Consider the following 25,995-nt stretch of genomic DNA (forward strand, 5'->3'; position numbering starts at 1 on the left):
TTCGCGCTCGGGGAGGGGGGGTGAACAAAGACTTCATTTTTAAATGAACAGTATAAACAAGGAATTTATAATTCTGCATAACAGTTTAATTTTATTAAGTACTAGCGGGGGGGGGGAAGCTTGCCTGGTCGTAAAATACGCTTAAATATATTTTAATTCATGCAGATTTCGTATTTACTATTACAGAGCCTTTTCCCTGTTGAATATTATATTGTACCTAATATATAGTACTGATTTCAAAAGTTAAAAAAAAAAAAACATGTTGCGCTCCAGCCGTGTTCCCTACCGTTTGAGCTGTCAGCAGATAGATAAGAAAGATTTAAAATTAAACCAATTCAAGCTATGAATGAATTTTCACATGCGCAAAAGTTATAGAAATATGTCGGCAACTTGAAACGAACAATTTGCATTTCAACTTGCTGACATATTTCTGTACGTATTATTCATCCATCTAAACAAAGGTTTTACTTGTTCTAAACCATCCTTGGTGTATGAATATTATTTCCTGTTAATTTTAGTGTTATGTGACCAGTAGTTTAAGAGTTTATCAGTTAAATATTTTCACACAGACAGACACACACATATCTACTGCTTTGTTTATATAGACTAGCAAGGCTACTCGATGTTGTCTAGGAAAGAATAAGGAACTTTGGATTATTTTACTACTGTTCTCATTTTGAGTGTAATCCACCCAATGTTTCATAGTGGATAAAGTATTTGATAAAATTCAGTTGTAAGTTACACTCTTCTGGAGGTTGAAGGTTCAATTCTCGGTGCGAGCAGCACTCAAAATACAATTGCAAATTACTCAGGACTTCCACTCAGTCATGGCTGATGAAAAAAGAGCACGTTACTCCCATGAATTAAATAGCAGGTTTTGTTTTTTTTTTACCTGGGAGTCACCACTTATCAAGGCCCGAAGGCCATTCGAGGATAGGAGTTTAATGAATGTAAGGTTGTAGCGTAGTAATCATTAATGGTGTAAATTGCGTAGAATTTGATTATTTATGGGGACCGCTCAACAAGAATTTGTTTACATTAGATTTGAAGGCTATCATGTTGTATTCAACTGGGAAGCAGAACAACGGAACAGTGTTCCACAGGCACGCCGTTCTGAGAAAGAAGCTTGGTTCATAGGATCTGCATTAAGATTTACGCACAGTTAGACAGTGAGGGAAATCATATATAGTGGTTGTAGCTTGTCGAGTGTTTTTGTGAAAATTTGACAAGGGGGAACCATAGATTGGAGTTCTGTCGGGTACTTGCCATAAATCTAACGATATAGCAGAGGCAGACTCGCAACATATCTTCTGTGGGAAAGAGGTTGCACACACAAGAGAAAAGAGCATCACATACGAGGTTTTGAAGTCCGTTTCAAACTCTATCAAGGCTGGATAAGGCGTGCTGAGCAGCTCCTGCTCAGATGTCGCAACAGTACTCCATTTTAGGACGTAGCTGGCAGAAAGATTCCTGGGTTTGACAAGATACACCTGAAAAGGTCTGCGGTTACATCAACTGAAATGTCGCGTGAATAAAACTCAAGATGAGAACAATAGTCCAAATAATATGAATTATCAATCCTCATCTAAAAACTTCAGAAACAAGGAACCTTGTGTATTATTTCTCCTTTATTACCATTTTTATTATTCTTTCATGTTTTATAATTCTTAATTGATTCATCTTGTCACTTCTTAGATTTAAGTAGTTTTTTTTTTAATCTTCATAAGTGCTAACTAGTTAGTGGAAACAAAAATTAAAAAAATTAGTTCCTTTTGAAATCAGTTGATGCAGTTGTCAGTCAGCATAATCATGTTGCCACACTTTCTTTTCGTTTTTCTTTTTTACTCACGTTCACCCCTAACAAGGCATATCGCTACTTGGACATAAGGGGCTACTATTTGGGACCATGCCTATGAAAGATTAATAAAATGTTGGTTTACATTACATTTAAATTTCTGCATATCAGTACAGGAAGGGAATTCCAAAGTCTAGCTGTTCGAGGGAAGAAACTATTAGAATAGAAAGCTTTCTGGCATTTAGGGATCTCAACAGTGAAGGGGTGTGATTTTGTTGCTAAGCAGATTTGTCGGGGATATGTACGTTGGGTGCACAAGTGTAACGGGTTCATCAGAACACATTCCATTAAAATACGTGTAAAACAGACACAGAGATGCAACATTGTGGTGATGGGACAGAGGTTGGAGCTTAGTTGACAAAGTAGGACCTATTAGATGGAAACCCCTTTTTTTGGACCTTATCAAAGAGGGAGAGACTAGTGGTAGATACACCAACCCAGATGTGGCAACAATACTCCATGCATGGGCGAATGGTGACCTTGTAGAGGTACAGGATACTCTCAAGTATGAGTAGTCTTCTAGCTCGATAGAGGGAACCTACCTTCGTTGCAGCAGCCTTCGCAATGTCCTCAATGTATTTGTTCCAGTTCATATTGTCCGCAAATGTTAGGCCGAGGAGCTTGAAGGAAGAATTCTCAGGTAGAGTGTTAGTTGTCATGGGTATCAGTGGTTGGAGAGCCGTCTAGCTAGATCACCAAAGTTAAGCAACATTGAGCCTAGTCAGTATGAGATGGGTTACGATTTGGGAATACTAGATACAAGGCACTGTATGTAAGAGGATGCTAAGACTTTTTTGCAAGAACTACAAAAACCCAACATTATCAACTGATGGGTATATACAAGCGACTAGTGACTGCTTGTGAATTTGATATTCCTATAAAACTTCCTCCTTTGGAGGAAGAGGATTCAACCTGCCTAGAGTCAGTGTCACTTTAGTACAAAATAATAGGCAGCTTAGAATTCTAAATAAACCCTATACTATTCATTTATTGTAAGAATTATATCTCAGCAATAAATTATAGAGTGCTTAATAAGAGCAAGTTTCCAATCACCTGCATATATGGAAGATAGAAAAGTATTATTTCCGCTTGTTTCCAAACAGTTGCGTAGGATCCATTACATTAATATTTGTTGTGTTAATAGTTCTCTGAAACCTCTTTCCCACAGAAGAGACGTTCCGAGCCTGTTTCTGCTCTATCATTATTTTCACGACAGATGCTCGTATGAGCTCCAATCCATGATACCCCCTTGCCAAACTTTCACAAAAAGCAATCATCTAGCTACAACCACTGTCAACAGTTTCCCCCCACACTCTCTATACATGCCTAAATCAAAACGCAAATTCCATGAACAAAGTTTCTTTCCTAGAACTGCTCGTCTGTGGAACTATATTCTGCTGGGATGCTTTGCAACTGACCACAATATGGTTGTCTTCAAGTCCAATGTAAACAAGTTCTTGTTTAGATGTCTTCTTAAATAGTCAAATTACCAAATTATACCCACTACTAACAATTACTATGCTGTTGTCCCAGTGACCACCATACACTCATTAACCCTTATCCTCGAGTGGCCTTGGGGCCTTACTCCTTTGTAAAAAAAAAATGTTCTACTTGTGCAATCAGTTTTTTAAAGTTCAATATCTTAATTAAAAAAAAAATAAGGAGGAATGAGTTTTGCTTTTTTTACTTACTCTTGTTCACTTCAAGGGATTGTGGGGAGTTGAGCAGCAAGATGTCTGTTTACATAGCATTTAAACTTCTGTATGTTAGTACAGTCAGTGAAGTCAGAAACAGGGGAGCAAGTCCAAAGTTTAACACCCTGAGGGAAGAAATTATTAGAGAGGAGAAGGCTTTCTGGCATCTAGGAACCTCTACAGTGAAAGGGTGGAATTTTGTTGCTAGACAGATTTGTCAGGGATATGTACGTCAAGAGAGTACAATTGCTGTAAGTTTATCAGAGCATATCCTATTAAAGCACTTGTAAATCATTGCATTGATGAGACAGGAGTTGGAGCTTAGTTGATAGTGTGGAGTCTATTAAATTCGAGACTCTTTTTTTTTTTTAACCTGTCTGAGCAAGAGATAGAGAGAGAGCGAGAGACTAGTGGCAGATGCTCCAGCCCAGATGTGACAACAATACCCCATGCACGAGTGGATGGTGACTTTATAGAGATACAGGATACTCTCAGATGCGAGTAATTTTCTAGTATGGTAAAGAGATCCTACTTTCTTTGTGGCAGCTTCGGCAATTTATTCAAGGTATTTGTTCACATTTGTGTTGCCCATTTGAATGATAAGCTCTCAGATTTTATTGATTATGTCATTTGGTGGTCTATTTCAGTTTTTATACATTTCCTCATGAAAGCATCCTTTAAACACGAAAAAAACATTGCTCAATTTCTTTTCCAAGGTTTTCATTTCTTCATGATCTCTGGAATCTTTGATTTCTAACCTCTACAAGTCTTTTTTAAAAACATCTTTCCAGTTTTTAAATTTCAAATGAAATGCTTTATTGGTCCCCCCTGACAAAAGGGAGGGTGGACCTATAAATTCACCCTTGTCCATTCATCCGTTCATTTGTTCATCTGTCCGCACTTTTCTCAATAACTACGCCATGGAAGTTTTTGAAATTTTGCACAAACATTAAACATGATATGAGTAAAAAAGTAACAAACCGGATTTTCCGGGAAAACTCCGGTTCCCTCTCCCCTCTTAGGTGTGCCTTCCGGGTTAAAATAGCTAAAATTGACACTTTTGTGTTTACTAAAAAAAAATTGGTGCCTTGGATTTTTATAAAACTTTGTGAAAAGTTGTAACTAACTGATTTTTATATAATTTTGTTTGTCTATACTTTGCGATAACTCTTAGGTGTGCCCCAGGGGCTCTTTTACGGCTAATAAAAACACTCCATTTTTGGGACTATCATACCATATTTGTCCAAAATTTTCTGTATATGTCTATTTAGCAGTTTTGTATGGTGCTAAACTCAAATTTAAATATGTTAAGGCCTTGAGGGCTTTCGGGGCTAAATTGGGAGCGGGGAGGGGACAAATGCTGAACTTTTTTTTATGCCTCGTTCACTGTGCACTCACGGGGGACCATGCATGCTTCACTTGTTTTATCGGCGGTTGATACGATTGACCGCATAAGAAATTTTTAGTTGTAATCTTAGTTTCATCTGTACTGAGGATTGTACTTTGAACTGATGATTACTTGGTTCTTTTATCCATTGCGCTATGCATTCTTTTCTTTTGTTTTTTGTTTTTTATCAACTAATTTTATAATATCTTTTTTTCAGAAATCAAGAGCCTGCTGGGGAAAACCAGTTGGTGCTTGACCTCACTTATGTCATGGAAAGGATTATTGGTAAGAAAATCATTCAAACTGAAAACTTTATTACTCATCAATCTTAACACATTACTATAATGGAGATTGAGTGTCTGTCTGTAACTGATACAATGTTACGTTTTTCAAAATATATATTCTAAGTATATAAGTATATATATATATATATATATATATATATATATATATATATATATATATATATATATATTGTAAGTAAAAAAAAAAATAATAACCTGCCGTGCGGCAATTATTAGTCTAGAAATAACTATATATTTTTTTCAATGTATAAACTTAACATGACATATCTATTTTTGTTTGTAAAATTCTAATGGTTTTTGCTTAAATTACCTCCCTTGAAAATTAATGAACCATATTTGAAGAAAGGTTTTGTTAATTTATCCTTTTTTTTTTATTAAATTACTTTTATTAATTACAGTTATTATCAACAATACTATTGCATGTGCATAATAAAAATAAGACAATAAAATTCCAAATGAATAATGTCAAACAATTTATTGTTTGAAAATGGTTATGCAAATCAAACTACGAATAGTTGTGTTTAAGTCTTTTCTCTCTAAATAATAAATGAAAACAAAAAACTTCTGCATTTATTCTTTTAGATAAGAATTATAATCTAGCAAGGAGTATTCTTTTTAAGAGTATACATTACATTACAGGATGGAATGATTAAATTGTCGCCCTAGAAAAGACGACGTGATTCCATTTCCATTTGATGAAAAGCGGTTTTCTTTTTTTGCTGCCGACCATGCATTAGTTGGCCAGTTGTGTACAAATCCCAAGAGCGATAGGAGCATTTTCTCATATGTGAAAGTAACACAACGAGCAAGATTGGAGATGCGCCTCTGTACAACTCCTGCTCTCTATCAATCCAAGGTATGATAACAGGATTATTGCCAGCACCCTTAAAATGCAAATCCAGACTGTTTAATGCTTAAGGGCACAGCTCAACGAAGTTTCCAGCCACGGTTATGGTTTGTGGTGTGGTTTAAAGTGAGGGCCACATCATGCCACCTCACATCTTCAATGTCTGCTTGAAAGTCAACACCAAAGTTTACCTGGATGTGCCGAAGAGTGAGGTGATCCCATGGTGCAATCAGGTGGCCATTAGAAGACCCTGGGTGTGGCAACAAGACTCAATGTCTGCCCACAAGTCCAAAGAAACCCAGCCCTGGCTTTTCAAGGAGTGCTACGACTTCTCTCACTGCCCCTCCCTCCTCCGACCTGAAGCCGGTGAATTACTTTGGTCATACGTTGAGAACATCACCAACATGACTCTCACAATATCAAAATCAGCCTGATCCCTGCCATCCGCCGAGTATTCACCAACCTCCCGCTAGTGCTTGTGGAAAAGACATGCTCCCAGTTCCGGACCCGTATCGAGGCAGTGATTGAGGCTGAAAACAGCTACATCGAATATATGTCAGCTCTACTACATAATCAAGTGACCTGAATTGTTTTTTTTTTCAATAAAAGTTTTAAAATAAAGCTGTATTTTTTTTTATTTTTAGGGTGACAAATTTATTGTTCTAGCCTGTACTTATATCGTTAATAGAAATCTATTAATAATGCTTAAAAAGGACCTGTCACGCAACTTTTTTTGTTGGGGGGGGGGTCACCCCCAAACAAGGCGTGAAGCCATTTGATTTAAGGAGCTAACAAGAAAGAAAGATTATTATCAAAAAAGCCAGGAGATGCGTATTAACCTTTGTCTTGAAAAGACCAAGGTTAAAAATAACAGGAAAACAGTGAGCAGGAAGAGAGTTCTGCAAAAAGCTACTGGAATAGGAAGCTGTATTACAATGAGCTATCAGAATTGGTGAAGACCACTAGACCAACGAGTTAACTTTCTTAATGAAATGTTTACAAATTAATGAAATTAAAATCCATCCCCCCAAAATCCAAGCAATAGAAAATTATGAAGAACTGTTTATTGCTAATCAATTTTCAATTTAAAAACTAGAAACCTTCAATAAGACTTTTTCTCTTTAACCAATTATTGACTTTGATAAGCTTTGTCTTAATAATAAAAAATATGATAATAGAATGATTGATTTTTTTGATGTACTTATTTTATTTTCAGTCATTTGTTTTTCTTTATTTTTGTTTTCTTTTTCTCTAGTTCTTGTCCAGAATTCTCTCTTTATTAAAAAAGAAAAATAAAGAAAAATTTGTATGATGTGTCTACCCATGATGTAACGAAAATATCATGTTCCAAAAATCATATAAATTGATGAAGTAATTTTATTTTCAACTAAACAAAAATAAATTTTATGAGTATCCAAGAAGTAACTGTTCCACTCACCATTTTGAAAAAGAAATCTCAAGAAACAAAGGGAGATAATTCAGAAATAATTTATACTTACGAGATATAGGTTGCAATGCCTATGGATTCTGATTTTATTTATGAAGATAAAACTACTTAATCAATTTATGTGACTTTTGGAATATGATATTTTTGTTTCTTTATTGTTGTTTTTTAATATAGGGTGAATTCTGAGCAAGAATATTTTATTCTTTTCCTCCTTTTTTATCCTCTCTTCTTTCATTCTTTTTTTAGTCTTTCTATTCTATCTTTCTCTCACTCCCCCTCTCTTCACACTTTATTCTTTTCATTATTTCCTCCCCTTCCCTTTCTTTCATTCCTTTCTTCTGTTCCCTTTTTCTCCTGCCTCTGTTTCTCCCCCCCCCCACTCTTTTCCACTTTCTCTTCTCTCTTTTCTTCCTTACTCTCTTCCATTCTCCCTCTCATCTTTTCTCTTTCCCTCTCTCTTCTTTTCTACCTCCCCCTCTTTTTTCCCCTTCCTCCCTCCCCTCTTCCTCTTCCACATCTACCCCTTTCGTTCTCTCACTTTTTACCATTTCCTATTGCAGCAATATCCTTTCCGGCTGAGGGACATGATGATCTTTACTGCTACGCTCTCAAAGAAGTTGCCAATATGTTGAAAACCAAACATGGAGATAACTATTTGGTAAATATAATAAAATTCATTTTGGATCTGGCCTTCGGGCTGAGATCTGAATATAGATCACAGTGTAGTATCTGTTCTGATGCTACACTTCAAGTTAATTTTTCCTTAGTCAATGCAGGGGAAACCCTTCTATACTAAGGCAATTTTTTATTTTTGCCTACTGCCAGAGATCCCCTTTTTGGGGAGCTGGTTTACCTCCACATTAAAAACGACCTTGTTTCACATTTTGATTTCGTAAATAAATACCGATAATTTTTAATTCATAAAAATCTTTAAACTCAGAAATATTGCATAAGTGCGTTACCATAAATCCGCTTCTAACCTCAATCAGAATAATGCATTATATAATATGCGGTTATAGTCAAGATTGTGTGCTACTTTTGACTTCCTGTTTCTCTTGTCTGATGATTGGTTATTATTCTACATTTTATTTTATCTCGTTAAATTATCTTAATTTGAGATCAAGAGTGACCAACAACATCCATTATCCCCACACTTTTAATTGATTTTGTTCCTAATTTGTTCAAATTGTAATTTTTTGTATTTTGTGAAAATAAATACATAAAAGTGTAGTATCTGTTCTGATGCTACACTTAAGTTGATTTGTCCATAGTTAGTGGAGGGGAAAACCTTCTATACTAAGTGTGCTCCTTTTGACTCAATTGTAATATATATATATATATATATATATATATATATATATATATATATATATATATATATATATATAAAATATATTAAGAATGTGAGATTATATAATTATTTCCACAGCCAAACAATGTCGCAGCTCACACAAGTCATGTCAGCCAACAAACTGGAAGTCCAAAACTTTGGGCTCTTTAGTTTAACACATCCAAACTTGGGATTTAAAAAACGAATCTCTTGCAAGCGAGGCAAATACCCTGCCACCTGACCAACCGCACCGAACACAAGAAAGTCTATTAGTTAACACGCGAATTGCGGCAAAATCCGACTATGAAATGTACTTACTTCATTCGAACAATGGGTGTCCTCATCCAACTATTGAGAACCGAAGCCAATGTCTCACAAGTAGGATTTTTTACACTCGTTAGAATGATTCAGATTTCGAATCTTGAGTTCAGATGCGTTCAACTGCTGAGTCCTGGGCTTCTGATTTGTTGGCTTTTATGACTTGTATGAGATTCAATGTTTCAGTGTCAAAATAAATAAATTAATATATATATATTGAGTAAAAAGACACCAAAATAAAACTAGCATCTTTTGTAGTAAGAGAGATATCCCTAGAAATATTTAAAAAAAAACGAAATAAAGTAAAAGAAGTTAATAATTTTATGTTGATAAATAAAATAAAAATAAAATAGGGTGGGAAAATATATATATCTTTTCTCCGCTCACTTTAGATATATATATATATATATGATTAGTTTTTTTGGAAAAAGAAATCCAGCAGAGTGCTCAATTAAAAGGAAAATCCAAAAAAATAAGAGCATATTTATATTTTGTATTTTGTGTACAGAAAGTTGTTAGATGAGATAAGTCATTAGTACCGTCGGTTTCAAGCCCAATAATTAGGACTGTTTCAGATATCCATATCAAGTTCTCTTCAACCAATACTCATCGTAGATGAGTCAATACTCATCGAGATGAGTATTGACTGAAGAGAGCTTGATATGGATATCTGAAACAGTCCTAATTATTGGGCTTGAAACCGACGGTACTAATGACTTATCTCATCTAACAACTTTCTGTATACAAAAAAAAAAAATATATATATATATATATATATATATATATATATACACACACACACACACATCAACTTTTGGTTTTGAAAATGTACTTGCTAGCACATCTTAAAGAATTTATATGTTTTTATGGAGTTTACAGAAGCGGAAACTAACTTGTTAATTATAAAAAAAAAAAATAAACCAATTCTGGTAATTTACATTTATTATAAAATGTAAAGTTTTTATGTTTTTTTTTTAATAACTCTTATTCTTTTCTTATCTTCTGTTCAACAGGTAATTAACCTTTCAGAAAAGAGGGAAGACTTGGTAAAAATAAATCCACAAGTAAGTAGAATTTCTGAGTTATTAGTCATCTTTTCAGTCTCATAACAGCAGCGTGCATTCCGGAGACACATCTTTTCAATATGTACGTTTTACAATGAAAATATGATTTTGAATTTTAACGTTTTCATGCTTATGTGTGAAATAGGATTTTCATTGGTCGTGTTAAAATGTTTTTGACTATTAATGAGGGTATGACCCCAATGCTATGGACGATCTTATTTGTAACTACGGTTATGACAATCAACTAATGAGAAGCCTCCGACCGCATTATAAAATATCGAATTTGGAATTCAAGTCAACCTCCATCTTGAACCACTGAACCACTGCTGATCGTGATTGCATTGATTCTATCAATCTAATCTAATGCTGCCATCTTTATTCTAAAGAATTTTTTTTTTTTTTTTTTTTTTTTATTACATTTTCACCCCAAGCAAGGCAAATTGCCACTTTGGTGTAGGGGGCTACTATCAGGGGCAACAACTACTGGGGTACTATGTAGGGATTTGGGCAGCAAGGTGTCGGTTCACGTTACACTTGAACTTCTGCACGTCAGTACTGTTGGGGAAGCAGGGACCTGGAATGGAATTCCAGAGTCTAGCGGTTCTGGGGAAGAAACTATTGGAGTAAAAAGATCTTTTACATCTAGGGATCTCTACAGTGTGGGGGTGGGATTTAGCAGCCTGTCGGGTTTGTCAAGGGTGCACACGTCGTGGGGGCACAAGTGATTGCAGTTCGTCAGAGCATTCACCACTAAAATACTTGTAGAAAAGGCAGAGGGATGCAACATTTCGTCGTTGGGACAGAGGTTGAAACTTAGATGCCAGTTCAGGGCCTATCAGGTTTGCGACTCTCTTTTGAACCTTGTCAAGGAGCGAGAGACTAGTAGCAGATGCACCAGCCCAGATGTGGCAGCAATACTCCATACATGGGCGAATAGTGGCCTTATAGAGGTACAGGATACTTTCGGGTGTTAGTAGTTTTCTAGCACGGTAGAGAGAGCCCACCTTTCTTGCAGCGGCCCTAGCAATGCCTTCAATGTAATTGTTCCAACTCATGTTTCCTGTGAACGTTAGGCCAAGGAGTTTGAAAGATGGACTCTCAGATAAAGAGTCGTTGGCCATTGCTATGGGTGGTAGAGAGGGTTTCTTGTAATTATTGAATGAAACTAGTTTAGTCTTGGCAGCATTGAACGCGACCAACCACTTTTGTCCCCATTCCACTACAGATTGGAGGTCTTCCTCTCGTGTTTCTGCCATTTCTTTAGAAATGTGTTCATTCATCTTCCTGTCGTGCCTGCCATAGAGTATAGTGTCATCAGCCTATATACCCATCTCAGAGGCAATGTTGTCAGGGATGTCATTTATGAATATCAGGAACAATAGAGGTCCAAGGATAGAACCCTGGGGCACCCCCACATTTATATCATATTGTTTAGATGTACGACCGTCGAGGACAACCTGGATTTTTCTCTTATCTAAGAAGGATTTAATTATGTTAAGTATTCTACCAGTGATACCGTATGATCTGATTTTACTGAGGAGACCCTCATGCCATACCCTGTCAAAAGCCTTAGATATATCTAGAGCTACCGCTCTGCCCTCCCCCGCGTTGTCCAGTGAATGGTATATACGGTCAGAGATCACAGTTAGGATGTCTGCTGTGGAACGGGCTTGTCTAAATCCATATTGTTTGTCAGTCAGTAGTTTAGCATCTGTAAGATGATTGACTAGAGCATGGTTAATTATGGTCTCAAATATTTTGGCAAAAAGTGGGAGGAGGTTAATGGGGGGATAATTTGATGGGTCTGTCCTTTCGCCAGAATTCTTGAATACTGGTACAACAGAAGCAGTTTTCCAACAGACCGGAAAGCAAGCTTCATTAAGGCATTTGTTGTAGAGTTTGGAGAGAACTGAAGCTACTTCGGCTGAGCACTTTTTTAATAGCACAGCTGGGATAAGATCGGGTCCACATGCTTTTGAGGTATCAAGGTTTTTTATGATAGCATGCACCTGAGCAGGGGTGGTTTTCAGATCGTCTAGTGTGGCGTCTGTCCGCATAGGAAAGTCAGGTAGGGGGTGGTTGGAAGGGTCCGTGACTGCAGTGATTCTTTGCCAATTTGATTTACTGTCGCCATCTTTGTTCAACATAATGGCTCAACACTTAACAGGTGGAAATGGTGCTTACAACTTAAGCATGACAAATTACTGAAAATATTAATATTAAATTTAAGCATATCAAAATGTTATTTTAACGTAAGCTAAACAGACTTATAAAAATATTATTTCAAACTTTAGTATGACAACCAACGAAAATGCTATTTCAAACTTAAGCTTAATAGCCCTTATGAAAATGTTATTTCAAATTTCAGTGTGACAGACAGATGAAAATATAATTTCAAATGTTAGCATGATAAAGTGCCAAAAACATTATTTAAAACTTAAGCTTAACAGACTTAAAAATATGCTATTTCAAACTTAAGCATAACAATGATCAATGAAGTTATTTCCATCTTAAGTTTGGTTGACAGCAGAAAGTATGATTTCAAACATTAGCCTGGCAGACTGTCAAAAATATTATTAAAAATTTAAACATGGGAAAACTTCTGAGAATGCTATTTCAAACATAAGCATGATAGAAGACTGAAAAAAAAATGCAATTTCAAGCTTAAGTTTAATAGACCAACAAAAAAATGCAATTTCAAGCTTAAGTTTAATAGACCAACAAAAAAATGTTATTTCAAGCTTAAGTTTAATAGACCAACAAAAAAATGCAATTTCAAGCTTAAGTTTAATAGACCAACAAAAAATGTTATTTCAAGCTTAAGTTTAATAGACCAACAAAAAAATGCAATTTCAAGCTTAAGTTTAATAGACCAACAAAAAAATGTTATTTCAAGCTTAAGTTTAATAGACCAACAAAAAAATGTTATTTCAAGCTTAAGTTTAATAGACCAACAAAAAAATGCAATTTCAAGCTTAAGTTTAATAGACCAACAAAAAAATGCAATTTCAAGCTTAAGTTTAATAGACCAACAAAAAAATGCAATTTCAAGCTTAAGTTTAATAGACCAACAAAAAAATGCAATTTCAAGCTTAAGTTTAATAGACCAACAAAAAAATGCAATTTCAAGCTTAAGTTTAATAGACCAACAAAAAAATGCAATTTCAAGCTTAAGTTTAATAGACCAACAAAAAAATGTTATTTCAGATTTCATGACAGACCACTGAAAATTTGATTTCAAGTTTTAGCATGACAGACCACCAAAACTGATTTGAAATGAAAGTTTAATAAACCTAAAAAATATTACTACAAACTTTAGTATGGAATGCCTGTGTGCCAGTATCAGTGAGAGAACTCTTCACTCTGGCCAGAATGTTCACGAACGAACTAGCAACATCAATGCAACCCAACACGAACTCAAACAATAATGTCGATAATTATGAACATCAACATCATCCAAGAGCAACCTGCAAAATTAAACCTGAATGACTTGGGTGTCGCCTTTATATAGCACTTGGGATGCTGGAGAAAGTATGTACATGTCCGTCATAGTCTATTTTAAAGTTGAACATGACAGAAAAGGCAACAATATTTTACAATTAAATGTGACAAACCAAAGAGAATGCTATTCCAAACTTAAGCACGACAGACTGACCAACAGACATCCACTAATGGAGAGAGGCTTGAACACGTTTAAAATTAAATGTTTCCTTTTAAGTTGCATGTTTAGTCTTGAAAACCAGCTGACCGACAGAGCTTCTTATAGAAATATGCAGGTGCATCTAGAAAGTTTGTAGTTGTCTCCCTTTCATCATCATTAAATTTGCCATTTTTGTTCTTGCTTGCCTTTATTAAGCCACTAGCGGGGAGTACCCAGCGTTGCCCGGGTGTTTGGAGGCGTGTATGTGGTCACCCGGGTGTTTGTGTCGGGGGATGGGGGGGGGGTTGTAAAATAAAATAAAAAGTTTTGGTAGGTAAGTATGAGGATCAAACCTGAACCCTTGAGGCAAATTTAGAAATTAAAGTGTGAAAAAAAAAACGTGCAACGTTAACCACTGAGCCACCACGAAATACTAATGGAAACACGTTTTAATTTATTTATTAATTGGCAGGTGCACGTTTTAATGACTTAATGAGGTCAACTTTGACTGCGGGATAGTATTTTATTTACTGCAGGAAGACTTGTTTTATTTTTATTTTCCCAAGATATTGGGGGGGGGGGCGACTCCCCATAAAAAGGGGATTTTCCAAATTGAATAGCGATTGTCTGATATAAGGAAAATTTCCACATTGATCAAATCTGATTGCTTTCGGACATTTCCGGCAATCGCGACCGGAAAAATACCGCCAGAATTAGTGTCGCTTTTATTATACGAAAAAGCCTAATTCACATGCGGTGAGCGAAAAATGTTTTCAAATTCGAACAAATTAAATAGACAGGCAACATCCGTTGTTAATTCGTAGATATTATGATTTATATGTTGTTAATTCGTAGATATTATGATTTATATGTTGTTAATTCGTAGATATTATGATTTATATGTTGTTAATTCGTAGATATTATGATTTATATGTTGTTAATTCGTAGATATTATGATTTATATGTGATATAAAAAGTTTTAAGAAGTTGTGAGCTGACTGCCCGCTTCTCGGAAAAAGCCTTTTACAGACATACACAAAAAGCGAACATACATACACACATTTTCGCTTTTATATTTATAGACTAGCGAGGGGTACCCGGCATTGCCCGGGTGTTTGGAGGTGTGTGTGGAAACTCCGGGGGTGGGGGTAAAAAAAAAAAAAAATGTTTTGGTAGGTAAGTATGAGGATCGAACCCGAACCCTTGAGGCAAAGTTGGAAATTAAGGTGTGAAAAACAAGAGTGCGACGGTTTTAACCATTGGGCCACCGCGAGATCCTAATGGAAACACGTTTGAATTTCTTTAATTACTTGGATTTTGCAGGTGCACATTTTAATTACTTAATGAGGTCAACTTTTGACTGCGGGGTAGCATTTCATTTAGTGTGGGATGCTTTTTCTTTTTTTTTTTTTTTCCCCAAGACGTTGGGGTTAGGGGGAGACAGCTCCCCTTATCCAAATTGAATAGCAATTGTTTGATATATGGAAAATATTTCCACATTGATCAAAGCTGATTGCTTTCGGACATTTCCGCCGATAGACGGAAAATACCGCCAGAATTAGTGTCGCTTTTATTATAGGAAAAAGACTAATCCACATGCGACGAGCGACAAATGTTGAATATTTATCTTCCCGAAGTCGAGCAAATTAAATAGACAGGCGAGCTCCGTTGTTAACTCTGAGATATTACGATTTATATGTGATATAAAAAGTTTTAAGAAGTTGCGAGCCAATCAACCGCTTCTCTGAAAAAAGCCTTTTGTAGACATACAGAAAAAGCGAACACACATACATACATTTTCGCTTTTATATTTATAGATGGTTATAAAACTGTTCTCAATAGACAGAGACTAATAAGCTAATAAGGGAATGCATAAAACTTAGGAAACATCACAATAGTTAGTCAATCTAGAATTCCGAAAATGTGACAGTGATACATGTTTATTAACACAGTTTTGAGGCAGGATGTTCAGGATTGCAAAACACAGTGTGAAAGAAGATCGCCAGTGCATCTCTGAGCAAACACCAGTTTGATTATGCAGAGCGTCTAATGTAAGTTGTCGCAGGTTTTGTCTGTTCAGCCATAGCACAGGTTGGTATTTAAGCATTGCAATGAGGAAAATGAACTCTTCAAGTTGAATTCTTAGAATGAATTCCTGTAAATTATCATTGTTTTTTGACATGCGGCCATTATGTCAGTTTTTATCTGTCGTCAGTTTGATGAATTTATGTGCACTTGCTAACATGCTCGAAACGTTTGACTTGCGAGAACTTGAATGTTTCGAATGTAGTTCTAATGAAACAAGCTGTTGTGAGTTCAAATCTATCAGTGGTTGCATTTTAATTTGCCTCCCCATGAGGACAGGGTTTGACACTAGGGCAGGTTTTTAATGCATGGGAAAATCCATCTCTTAAAAAAAGGAGGGTGCTCTAGATTGACACAAAACTAAAGTTGTCCTCAGTCTAGAAGGATCTCCTCACTGACTGAGAACGGAAAAGATAAAGTACTATAAAATATACTTGTGGCAAGTAAGTTAAAGAAAAACATGTTTTATTTCGTTGAAGGAATTATCAGAGTAAACACACACATATCTATATAATAATAGGATAGCGTGTGTCAAGTTTACATCTTTTTTGTCCCGAGCGATTATCGTTTTAATTGTTATGACCTTCCATCTATATATATAAAAGCGAAAATGTGTGTATGTATGTTTGTTCACTTTTTGTGTATGTCCGAGAAAGGCATTTTTCCGGGAAGCGATCGGTCGACTCACTTCTTCTTAAAACTTTTTATATCACGTCTAAATGATAATATCTACGAGTTAACGACGGGGGGGTCACCTGTTTATTTAATTTAATTTGCTCGACTTTCAAAAGATAAATATTCGGATCGCCGCATGTTGCTTTCACTTTTCAGTATAAAAACAGCAAAACTGGATTTGAGCCGGATGTAAACGTCACCGTCAACTATCCCACAGTAAAACAATTTGACCTCCTTAAAAACAGGCTCCAAGTTCGAGCCGACCTGTCACCAAGCGCCTCCCCTTATTTTTTTTCCATTTTTAAAATCGCTGTTTTTTATCGATTTTTTTTTATTTAATATTTAAACAGGGTTAAGTTTCTTTTTTGTTCTTCTTTACCCCCCCCCCCCAATGCACACACCTACAAGCACCCGGGCAACACCAGGTACTCCCCGCTAGTTTCTTATAAAACATAATTTTACCAAGAATTCTTTGTGAGTTTTGGTTTCATTTTTGATTATAGCTGAAGGAACACAAGTTATATATATATATATATATATATATATATATATATATATATATATATATATATACACTTGTGCCCGATATTATTCATACCCCTCGGATCTTTGAGATTTCTATAAGAATATTGCTCAAACCAGAAGGTAGACAATATTAAAGGGATTTCAAACAATAAATCAAGCATAAGCATTTAATTTAAAATCAACAAATAAATAAATTATGCTAGTTTGAAACATACAAAGAAAAACAATAATGGCACTAGTTCAAAATTATTCATACCTCTCTTACTAATAGTCAATAGCATGCCCTTTATTCTTAATAACTGCCTGTAACCGTTTTGGATATTTATCAACAAGGTTTTTACAAGCATCAACACTGATTTTTGACCATTCTTCAATGCAGTAGTTCTCCAAATCCCTCAAATTTCTAGGTTTCCGCTTTTTAACCTCAGTTTTCAATATGTGCCAGAGGTTTTCGATAGGGTTCAGGTCGGGACTCTGGCTAGGCCATTCCAAAACATTAATTTGATTATCCTCAAGCCATTTCTTGACTATTTTGGCAGAATGTTTTGGATCATTATCCTGTTGAAGGACCCAGTTTGGTCCTAAATGGAGCTTCTCCGCATCCTGTCTAATGTTTTTCTGGAGTATCTCCAAATATTGCTCCTTCTTCATGGTTCCATCTATCTTGACCAAACTACCTGGACCACTAGCCGAAAAGGAGCCCCAAAACATTAGGCTACCACCAACATGTTTCACCGTGGGTATGGTGTTCTTTGGGTTGTAAGCTTCTCCTTTCTTCCTCCAAACGTAAGAAGCATCCATATGTCCAAACAATTCAGTTTTTTTTCGTCAGTCCACAAAATACTTGAGAAAACGGACTCTGGAGAATTCACATGGGTCCTAGCAAACTTTAGACGTGCTGCAAGGTGTTTTCCGGTGTGCAATGGAGTCCTTCTTGACCTTCTTCCTTTCAGACCATTTTCATGCAGAGTCCTTTGCAATGTTTCCCTTGATATTTTTATGCCAGAAGACTCCAGATTTTCTAAAATGTCCTTAGTAGTGGTGGTTGGATTTGCATTAACACTTCTTACAATATTCCTGGTGGCTCTAGCAGACAGTTTCCTTTTCCTTCCTCTACCAATCAAGTTGTTTGTTGTGTGGTGGCTCTGGAATTTTTTGATGATGCTCTGTACTGTTGCTGTAGGGACCTCAAATTTCTTGGAAATTGACTTGTAACCTAAACCATCCTTATGTGAATTCACAATTTTAGTCCTAAGATCATTACTAAGCTCTTTTTTCTTCCCCATTCTAATAATTTTTATTCTTTTATTGGTTTTCAGTTGATATCATTTTAATTTCTGAAAAATCTAAAAAACGAAATGAAATTAATCAAAGGTTGTATAAAAGCATTCAAAATAAGAATCAAACAGGAAACAAACAGTCAGAAACTCGATTAATACTGAAAAAATAAGGGGGTATGATTATTTTTGAACATTGCAGATTTTATAAATAGCTGCATATTTCTTTTATTACAAGTATCCCGAGATTTTAAAATGACGAAAATGATCAGAAGAGGTTTATTAAGAATATGTATCAATATGGACGTAAACAATAAATTCTTACAAAGTTACACCTAATAAACTCAATTTTCAAGGGGGGGTATGAATAATATCGGGCACAAGTGTATATAAATATATTTTCTTCACAAGTTTTGGTTTCAGTTTTGAGTCAAGCTGATGTACCCAAGTCATATGAATATATCTTTTTATTTTTGAAATCACAACTTTATAATATATAAGAATCGATAGAAAATTGACTCTATAATAATATATATGAAATCTGCATAAATTAAAATATCATATTTAAGCGTATTTTATGACTAGGCATCCCTGCTAGCTTAGATAAATACTTTTGCAGTAGTAACAAAAGAAGCTACAATAATATCAGGGTGCCTCCAATTCTGCTGAGCATCCATGGAATGCCAACATCAATATATTACATATGAAAAAGTTTACTGTGGAATTTCCACAGGTCCCACTAGTACATATACAGAACTTAAATTAAAAAAGAGGGGGAATAAAAGTTACATAAAACTTAATTGTATTGTATGAACAATAAGGACGAAAATGAGAAAAAAAAGCAGGAAGAAAAAAAACTCTTAAGGTCATGACATGTCTGGAAGAGGGGTAGTTTTGCCTGGTCGTAATGCTTCTCATCAGAAGAGGAGAAAAGCCGGCATTATACAAATATAAGAATAGACAAAATAAAAAATGACCTCAAAACATTTAAATTAGAAAAAATGGAAAAAATAGGAAATAAAAGAATATTGAGGTAAATAATAAATTTTCCAGGCGTTCCCTTGGCCTTTTTCAACGTATTCAGAATATATATATATATATATATATATATATATATATATATATATGATTTTCAGAATGTGAGAGATTGTATAATAAATTTTACAGCCAAACAACGTCGCAGCTCACAAGAGCCATGACAGTCAACAAACCGGAAGTCCAAGACTCGAGTTTCGCCCTCATTTGGGCTCATCAGTTAGACACATCCGAGCTCAGGATTCGAAACCCGAGCCTCTTGCATGCGAGGCAAGCACTCTACCAACTGAGCAAACGTTGGAGGAGTTTGGTAGAGTTTTCAAAGGTCAAATCGTTGAATTTCGAGCCCTTAACAGCCAAATTTCTAGCCGAAAATGGATTACAAAGATTTTCCCAAATCTCAGTACCCTGTATATCAAATTTCGAGGCTGTAGACTTAAAATTCACAGAGTTATTGCGTAGGAAAATGTACACAGACACACACACACACACAGACACGTTCACTTTTATAGATATATAGATATCCTTATATTTGTATAATACCAACTTTCTCTTTTTCTGATGAGAAGCATTTTGCTTCAAAATGCCATGACCTTAAGAGGTTTTTTTCTACTTTTGTCTTATTTTCCTTCCTTGTTGATCTGATGATAAAATAAAGTTCTATGTAACTTTTATCCTTCATTTTTTAATTTGATTTATGAATTGCTTCTCTTAATTGTGTAGCGCTTTACTATTTTGATAGGTTTGCTTTATTAAAAATTATATTCTTTTCAGAATTTAATTTATTTTATATATATATATATATATACTAGCATTTCCGCCCGGCTTTGCTCAGGCCCTATGTACTGTTCATAAGGTTATATTAAAAAGTGTGAATATGTAAAGTAATGCCTTTCTGTATAATAGTCTTCCTTAACTACCGTAGAGAAAAGACAGACAGACATTTTCACTTTTTTATATATATATATATATATATATATATATATATATAGATAGATAGAATTGGTGCAATATATAGTAATGATTTAAAAAGTATAAAAAAAACAGGTTCATGTGCCACCACCGAGAATCGAAACCGAAACGTCCAGCTCACGATTTATTTTGCCTCTACCCTCAATGACTGGGCTATGAAAACATGTTTACTTTACTGCAAGGCTAAAAATTAAAACATGAACCAATATCAACTACGTTATGCATTTGCAATGCCGGCGTTCGACCATCACCTGGCAAAATTAATTTTTCTAATTTTCACACTTTTGCACCGATTTTTCCGGACTAAAACCCAAATATAAAGTTTTGCAAAGTTTTCAAATACCTTATATATGAAGTTTCATGTCTGTATACAAAAACCTCTAGGAGGAGTTTGGTAGGCAAAATTTGTTAAACAAATTAAACGTATATATAAATATATATGGAAACAATTTTGTGTTTACTATAAACCTTTTATGCAAGTATTATGCAAGTATAAATCATGTAGAATATCTGCATTAATATAATTGTACGTAATAGTTAACTAAAGATAATCATCCCATTAGAAAACCAAAGCAACTAATAGGGAATTAATTAAAATGAATGTTCAACAGAATATGCAAATTAGCTAGATCTTTTGCTAGTGGATGCAATTCCACGACCCATATATAAGAAAATTGTATTTTATTTTTAAATAAATAGAAAATAGGGTTTTTAATATGAATATCAATACACACAAAAGAAAAAATATATAATTTCATGTATACACATATAATATTATAAGGTGATATAATATATTATGCATTTTTTTATATTTAAATAATAAAAAAGTCCATAAACTTAGCTTGATGATTTCCTGTAAGTAGGTCTCAGCTTGATAAATGATAACTCATTAATATTAAAAAAAATAAGCCACCTCAAAAAAAAATGTGCCTAAAATGCTCTTTGGATATTTTCATATTTTCCGTTACGAAATTGTAATTAGTTTTTCTTATAAGATAAAATTTAGTTTGATGTGTTCAAATACATATTTATAATATATAAATATTATTTAATTTTATGTTTTAAGGTTTTCAGTTATGAAATTTTAATTAGTTTTTCCTGTAAAATAAAATTTAATAGTTTGATGTTTTGAAATACATATTTATAATATATAAATATTTAATTTTATGCTTTAAGGGGTTTCAATTATAAAATTTTAATTAGTTTTCTTATAAGATAAAATTTAATAGGTTGATGCATCCAAATACATAGATATCACATTGGAATTGTTGCAAAGTCAGGTTGGTAACTTGTGATCTTGAAAGGCCAATACTGATTAAAACAACATGGTGATATATTTACAATAGTGTATTTACAGAAGTACAGAAATGGTATGTTACAGAAAGTTTGTGTCTGATACAGTGGCTATGTCTGCCACAAGTCTGAAAGAGTCCATCTACATCTGAAATAGAGTAGATCACATTACACCATAACAGTTTCTTTCTGAAAGCTTACCATCTATGGAACACTGTATCATAGAACTGCTTCCCAGCTAACTACAACATTGTCATCTTTCCATTCAATATCAGCAAATACTTGTTTACCCATTCTTCTAAATAATCAAATTGTGTCGTTTCATGCGATCGTTTCCAATCCTCTCATAGTCTTGTTGATCATCAAAGTTTCATGAATAGGATTTCTGTTCTGATCTTGAAGGACCAATATTAATTAAAATGGTATGGTAATATATTTACAAGAGTACATTTATAGAAATATGGAAATAGTATCTTACAGAAAGTCTGCGGCTATGACTGCCACAACATTTAGTTGTAAATCCATTCATAGTCTTTGGAAGAGTCCATCTACATTCAAAGTGGGATAGATCAACATCATACCATTACAGTTTCTTTCCATGAGCTTATCATCTGTGGAACACAATCCCCCAGGACTGCTAATAAGCTTGCTACAACATGGTTATCTTCAAGTCCAACATCCAACAGGAAATATTTGTTGAGTAATTCTCTTAAATAATTGAATCCCATTAACCCTTATTTTCGAATGGTTTTTAGCCTTAATAAATGGTGATTCATTAGTTTTAAAAATGCATAAATTATATTTTGCAAATGCTTTTTGGATATTTTCATGTTAGAAGGGTTTTCATCTATAAAATTTTAATTAATTTTTCCTGCAAGATAAAAATTTAATGGTTTAATGTGTTCTGATACATATTTATCTATATATTAATATAGTAGTACCTTTAACGTATGTATGTACGTTACGGTTTCCAGATTATAAATTATTTGATCGGGAGATCCTATTTATTAAAAAGGAGCATAGAAGGTGAAAACATACTATGAACATTAAATTAGTATAAGCTACGTTAATTTAATGTTCGTAGTATGTTGTCATTTTCTATCTTCCTTTTTTGGTAAATAGGATCTCCCGATCACCAAAGACACAATTAAATGTAAAAAAAACTAATTCATTAAGCAAAATAAAAAAAGTGATGCCGCTTTTAGGTCGGATGTGAAACTAAAATATACCGTCTTGGTTTTCTGGCTGGGATCCAAGGGTAGTATCTGTTCTGTCTAAAGATGGTATAATGATATTTCTGGGATTTCCATTCATGCCGGGTATCCATACAATGAAAATATGTCACAGACTTCTATAAGGATATTGTAGATAAACCGTAATAACCAGATATATTCTGACACTACATTAACCAGATTACTTAGATAAATATTTTTGCAGTTTTAACAAAAGGGCTACAATAATATCGCGAGTTACATACTTGGCCTCTTGGTCAAGATCAAAGTGTAGTATCTGTTCTTCAGATGCTGCACTTCTATTTCTTGTTCTCTTTCGGTGGAGGAGAAATCCTTCACGACTGAGACAATTTTTATTTTTGTACCTTTTCTCCACGTTAAAACACGACCCTGGTGTCTAACTCTGTCCCGTGGGGAGGCATAGTAAATAGGTACAATAATATCGCGAGTTTCCATTCACACTGATCCACAGAATGCCCAACAGCAATATATTACATACGAAAGATGCTACTGTGGAATTTCCACAGGTCTCACTAGTAAAATATAAATATTATTCAGTTTCATTAGATATTCTCACTTATTAAATTTCAGAGAAGTTAAAATCCGGACAAAACTTATGGAAGGTTTAATATATGAAATGAAAAGTAGACCAACGACATTCATGGAGTTATCTCCCTTGTATTGTATTGAGCGATGGATGAATTCTTTCTCATTATTTCAAACTCAATTCGGCCATCGGCAAATTATGTGCAACTCGATAAATTCTTTTCTTGTCTGTTAATCAACTCATTTAATTATTAACTAAAAAAAATCTCTGTCTGCCTGATAAACTTTATTGTTTGCGTTGTGTTAATGGAAAGAAAATAAGACCACCATAGTAAATGGATTGAAAAATCCTCAACTTTGAACATTTTATTTTTTATTTATTTATTTTATTTTTATTTTTTTTGTAATTACCGGTTAATGAATTATTCAAATTACCATAAAATATAACAAATATTTATTGAACTAAGAAATTTCCAAAGAACAAATAAAAGAAAATATGTTTTTGAATTCTTGTTACAAATAAAATTATATTTGGATCATATGGATTATTCTAACTACTGTTCTCATCTTGGATGTTATTCTCACAACGTTTCGGCCGATGTAACCTCCAGCCTTCTTCAGGTGCATCTTGTCGAAACTCTGGAATCTGTATGAAATTTTGAATGAAAATCTTTAGTTAATCCATGGGTGTAGCTCACTGTTGCTTAAAATGCCATACAAGTTTCACAAAAGTATTGTCAAGTTCAACAAAGGATACAAGGCCATCAAAATTGTGGAAAATATGGGGATCGTTGGTCATACATTGATCTTAGCACAAAGGTCAAGAAAGTGTATTTTAGTCTGAGATTCACGTTTGGCAAATCACCATCAGATGAAATGTTTTTTTAATCCCATTGAATCTTTTAAAAATAAGGGTGATGACTTTTGTATATGTAATCGCCTTTGTGTATTATTATATATGTATTAGAAATATACTTCCACCTGACAGTATTTTAAATTTTTACAAAGCCACATGCATGGAGTATTGTCACCATATCTAGGCCAAAACATCTACCACTAGTCTTTTCCTCTGAGACAGGATCCAAAAAAGAGTCTCAAACCTAATTGGTCCCGCCCTGTCGGCCAAGTTCCAACCTCTGTTCCATGACCACAATGTTATATTCCTGTGTTATTTGGCAAGTACTTTAATCGAGTGTGCTCTGATGAACTCATGGCACTTGTGCCCCCCCCACGGACTGGTAGACTTTGGAATTTCCTTCCAGTTTCCTGCTTCCCTGACTATACTGTCATGCAGCAATTCAAATGTAATGTGAACAAACATCTCTCTGCTCTACTCCCTACAGAGTGATCCTTTTGTAAATATGATCCCAAATAGTAGCCCTTTATACCTTTTAAAATAATGTACTAAAAAAATTTTCTCCTCAGGCCTTCTTATTATAAAGCAGACTGAACCTGATGGGGGCATATGATGCAACATTGTTGTGCCTATTCTTGTCTACTGCCCAACTGGCACAGCTTAAAAGATTTTGCAGATCACAAAGGGCTGCATTAAAATGAGGTAACTCTTGTATGAAGACCACACGCTTCAAAGATGTGCAAAGAATAAGAACAAAGATGTGCAAAGAATAAGAAATCTACAGCATTTTTTATATTTCAACAAACAGATTAATCTATAATATAAATCTCACCTGTCTGTTCAAATTTATGTATGTAGGTATGTTTGTATGTCTGCCTAAAACCTTCGACAGAGGCGATGGATTTTCACAAGATCAGTATCGTTTGGAAGCTCGATCCTTCGGACAACAAAAAAAAACTATTAATTCTTTCACCCTCAACTGGGCACTTTTCTACAGGAAGGGGGTCGCTTTTTTTGCCAATATTTTTAAAAGTCACCCCCTCTTTTCGATTGAATAGCATTAATTTAAACATTTGTCACTTCGATGGCCGCAACAGCAAAGAGGTCATGTTTTTTTGTTTTCACATTCTTTTCTTCCTTCACGGTACGGGTTCGAGTCTTCCTGATTACTACCATTTTTTGTTTTTGCTCAACACACACCTCCAAACACCCGGGCAACGTCGGGCACCCAGGCTTGTCTATAATATAAATTCTTTTTTTTTTTTTTGCTCAACACACACCTCCAAACACAGGCACCCAGGCTAGTAGTAAAAAAAAAAAAAAATAACAAAAATTTAATGTGTTAATCATAAAAATAACATTGACATGGGAAATACATCCAAATGATTCTATTCTTGGCATTCGTTTCTCTGATATCTTTCCAATTAGAATTATTGGGTTCGAACATTGCACAGCCAGGTTGATAGTCCTTGTCGTTAATCACTTAGCCACCATCACCTTTCATATTGTTGCATGCATTGCTAAGCCCCCACATATCTTCGGCAAAATCTGGTAATCCTGACCGTTTAAAAGTATAGTAAAAAAAACATTTTTGTTGTTTATTAATTTCTTC

At 34.6% G+C, this 25,995-nt stretch overlaps 1 protein-coding gene across 50 annotated transcripts in view; it reads left to right on the top strand.

The window, feature by feature from the left end:
* The window catches only part of LOC145291925 (tensin-3-like), a 1,436,242-nt gene that overhangs the window by 1,057,882 nt on the left and 352,365 nt on the right, over window positions 1–25,995 (top strand). For all 50 annotated transcript variants that reach the window (XM_080137783.1, XM_080137795.1, XM_080137791.1 and 47 more), the window contains 3 exons: window positions 5,154–5,221; window positions 8,096–8,193; window positions 10,197–10,247. In XM_080137783.1, coding sequence (XP_079993909.1) covers window positions 5,154–5,221; window positions 8,096–8,193; window positions 10,197–10,247 — 217 coding nt within the window. The remainder of the gene's footprint in view (window positions 1–5,153; window positions 5,222–8,095; window positions 8,194–10,196; window positions 10,248–25,995) is intronic.

The sequence above is a fragment of the Euprymna scolopes genome, chromosome 13 (genome assembly GCF_053919585.1).
Source record: "Euprymna scolopes isolate OS-2025 chromosome 13, ASM5391958v1, whole genome shotgun sequence".
NCBI lineage: Eukaryota > Metazoa > Mollusca > Cephalopoda > Sepiida > Sepiolidae > Euprymna > Euprymna scolopes.